This window comes from Arachis duranensis, chromosome 2 (assembly GCF_000817695.3).
Source record: "Arachis duranensis cultivar V14167 chromosome 2, aradu.V14167.gnm2.J7QH, whole genome shotgun sequence".
Classification (NCBI taxonomy): Eukaryota; Viridiplantae; Streptophyta; class Magnoliopsida; order Fabales; family Fabaceae; genus Arachis; species Arachis duranensis.
In genome coordinates this window covers 68,955,149-68,956,993 of record NC_029773.3, presented here as the reverse complement: position 1 = coordinate 68,956,993, position 1,845 = coordinate 68,955,149, and the positions used below count along the sequence as shown (strand labels likewise).

At 44.8% G+C, this 1,845-nt stretch overlaps 1 protein-coding gene across 1 annotated transcript in view; it reads right to left on the bottom strand.

The window, feature by feature from the left end:
• Nucleotides 1-1,451: 1,451 nt before the first annotated feature.
• Nucleotides 1,452-1,845, bottom strand: part of LOC107474810 (uncharacterized) — a 1,027-nt gene continuing 633 nt past the window's right edge. Inside the window, exon 2 of the mRNA XM_052257860.1 lies at nt 1,452-1,825. Coding sequence (XP_052113820.1) covers nt 1,452-1,825 — 374 coding nt within the window. The remainder of the gene's footprint in view (nt 1,826-1,845) is intronic.

Here is a 1,845-nt window from a genome sequence, read left to right as displayed (position 1 = left end):
GTACTTCGGCCACTATGTTGTCGATTGGGTCACACCGAAACAAAGAGTGGTTCTCCGGTGGATGCCTCATTGCTTCCTCTAGGCTAAAGCTTACAATTCTCCCATCTATTTCAAATGAGTAATTCCCCGAGTAAGCATCAAGTTTAAATCTAGAAGTTCTCAAGAATGGTCTTCCAAGTAGGATAGACGATGCTCTCTCGGTTTCGCTTGATGGCATTTCAAGGACATAGAAGTCAATCGGAAACACCAACCCTTTTATATTCACCAATACATCTTCCGCAACACCCGCTACGGTTATTATGCTTTTATCCGCTAAACACCCGTCACGGTTATTATGCTTTTATCCGCTAGGACAAATCTTGCCGTCGACCTTTTTAGTGGTGGCAACTTCAATACCCGGTAGACGGAGAGCGGCCCCGGTAGACGGAGAGCGGTATGATGCTAACTCATGCTCCGAGGTCACACATGCAATCTCTAAATTGAACTCCATTGACTGTGCAAGTGACCATACAAGGGCCCGGATCATCACACTTCTCGGGCAATGTTCCCATTAAAGCGGAAATAGAACTCCCCAATGGGATGGTTTCCAATTCAAGAATTCTATCCTTATGTATGCATAAGTCTTTGAGGAATTTGGCATATTTAGGAACTTGATGGATAGCATCAAAGAGGGGGATGGTTACCTCAACTTTCTTGAACATTTCTACCATTTTTGGGTCGAGTTCTATGCGCTTTCTAGCTTTCTTTGCAAGTGTTGGAAATGGAAGTGGTTGAGCAACTTCTTCTTCCAAGGTTCTTTTGGCCTTGGTTGTCTCCCTTGTTGGTTGGGCTTCATCCTCAACTATGGCTTGTGGTGTCTCTTCTTCCACTACTTCTTCTATATTTATTTCCTCCTCTTCTTGAGTGGTTGTGATAGGGCTTGAGTCCTTTGCTTCCTTCTCTTTTAGTTGCGTACCGGATCTAAGGGTGATGGCATTGATGCCCCCCTTTGGATTTGGTTGAGGTTGAGAAGGAATGACACTTTGGATTGGGGGTTGAGGAGTGGGAGTTGATGGTGTATCCATGCATGCAAGAAGAGCTTGTAGTGTAGAGGTGAGGCCGGTGAGACCGGAAGCAAGTGTGTTTTGTAGTTCCTTTTGGCCTTGGATAATGGTTCGGAGTGTTTCATCTTGGTTGGAGGGGGTGGTTGCATATGTGAGTTGGGGAGCTTGTGATTGGTTGGGTGGTGGTCTTTGATGTGGTGGTTGATATGTTTGGTAGTTTCTTTGTGGGTTTTGTTGGTTGTATGGTTGATTTTGTGCGTTGTATGGTCGGTTTTGTGAGAAGTTTTGTGAGTTGTTACCCCATCTTTGACCTCCTCCATTGTTGTTGTTGTCCCTATTCCCTTGTTGATGGTTGTCTCTCCAATTTTGATTATTGTGTCCACTTCCTTGGTTGTGGCCTCCTCCTCCTTAATAAGAGTACCTTTGGTTAGGATTACCGCCTTGGTAGTACCCTTGATTGGGGCGATCATAGAAATTATGGGTAGCCGCCAAGGTATTATCTTCTTGAAGGCTTGGGCACTCATCCGTGTAGTGAGAGTAGCAAGAGCAAATGCCACATACTCTTTGAGGGACCAATTGTTGGTTGTGTTGTTGATGTGGTGGAGGGTGTTGTTGTTGGTATGATTGAGGTTGTGGTTGTTGTTGGTTCAATTGGAGTTGCCTCAAGATGGATGTCATCTCATTCAAGGATTGAGTTAGAGCGGTGGTTTCACTACTAGTTGATACCTCATTCACGGTCCTTGGACGGTTGACTCTTCGCCTCATATGTTGATTGGATTCGGCTAAGTCAATAATAAGTTGA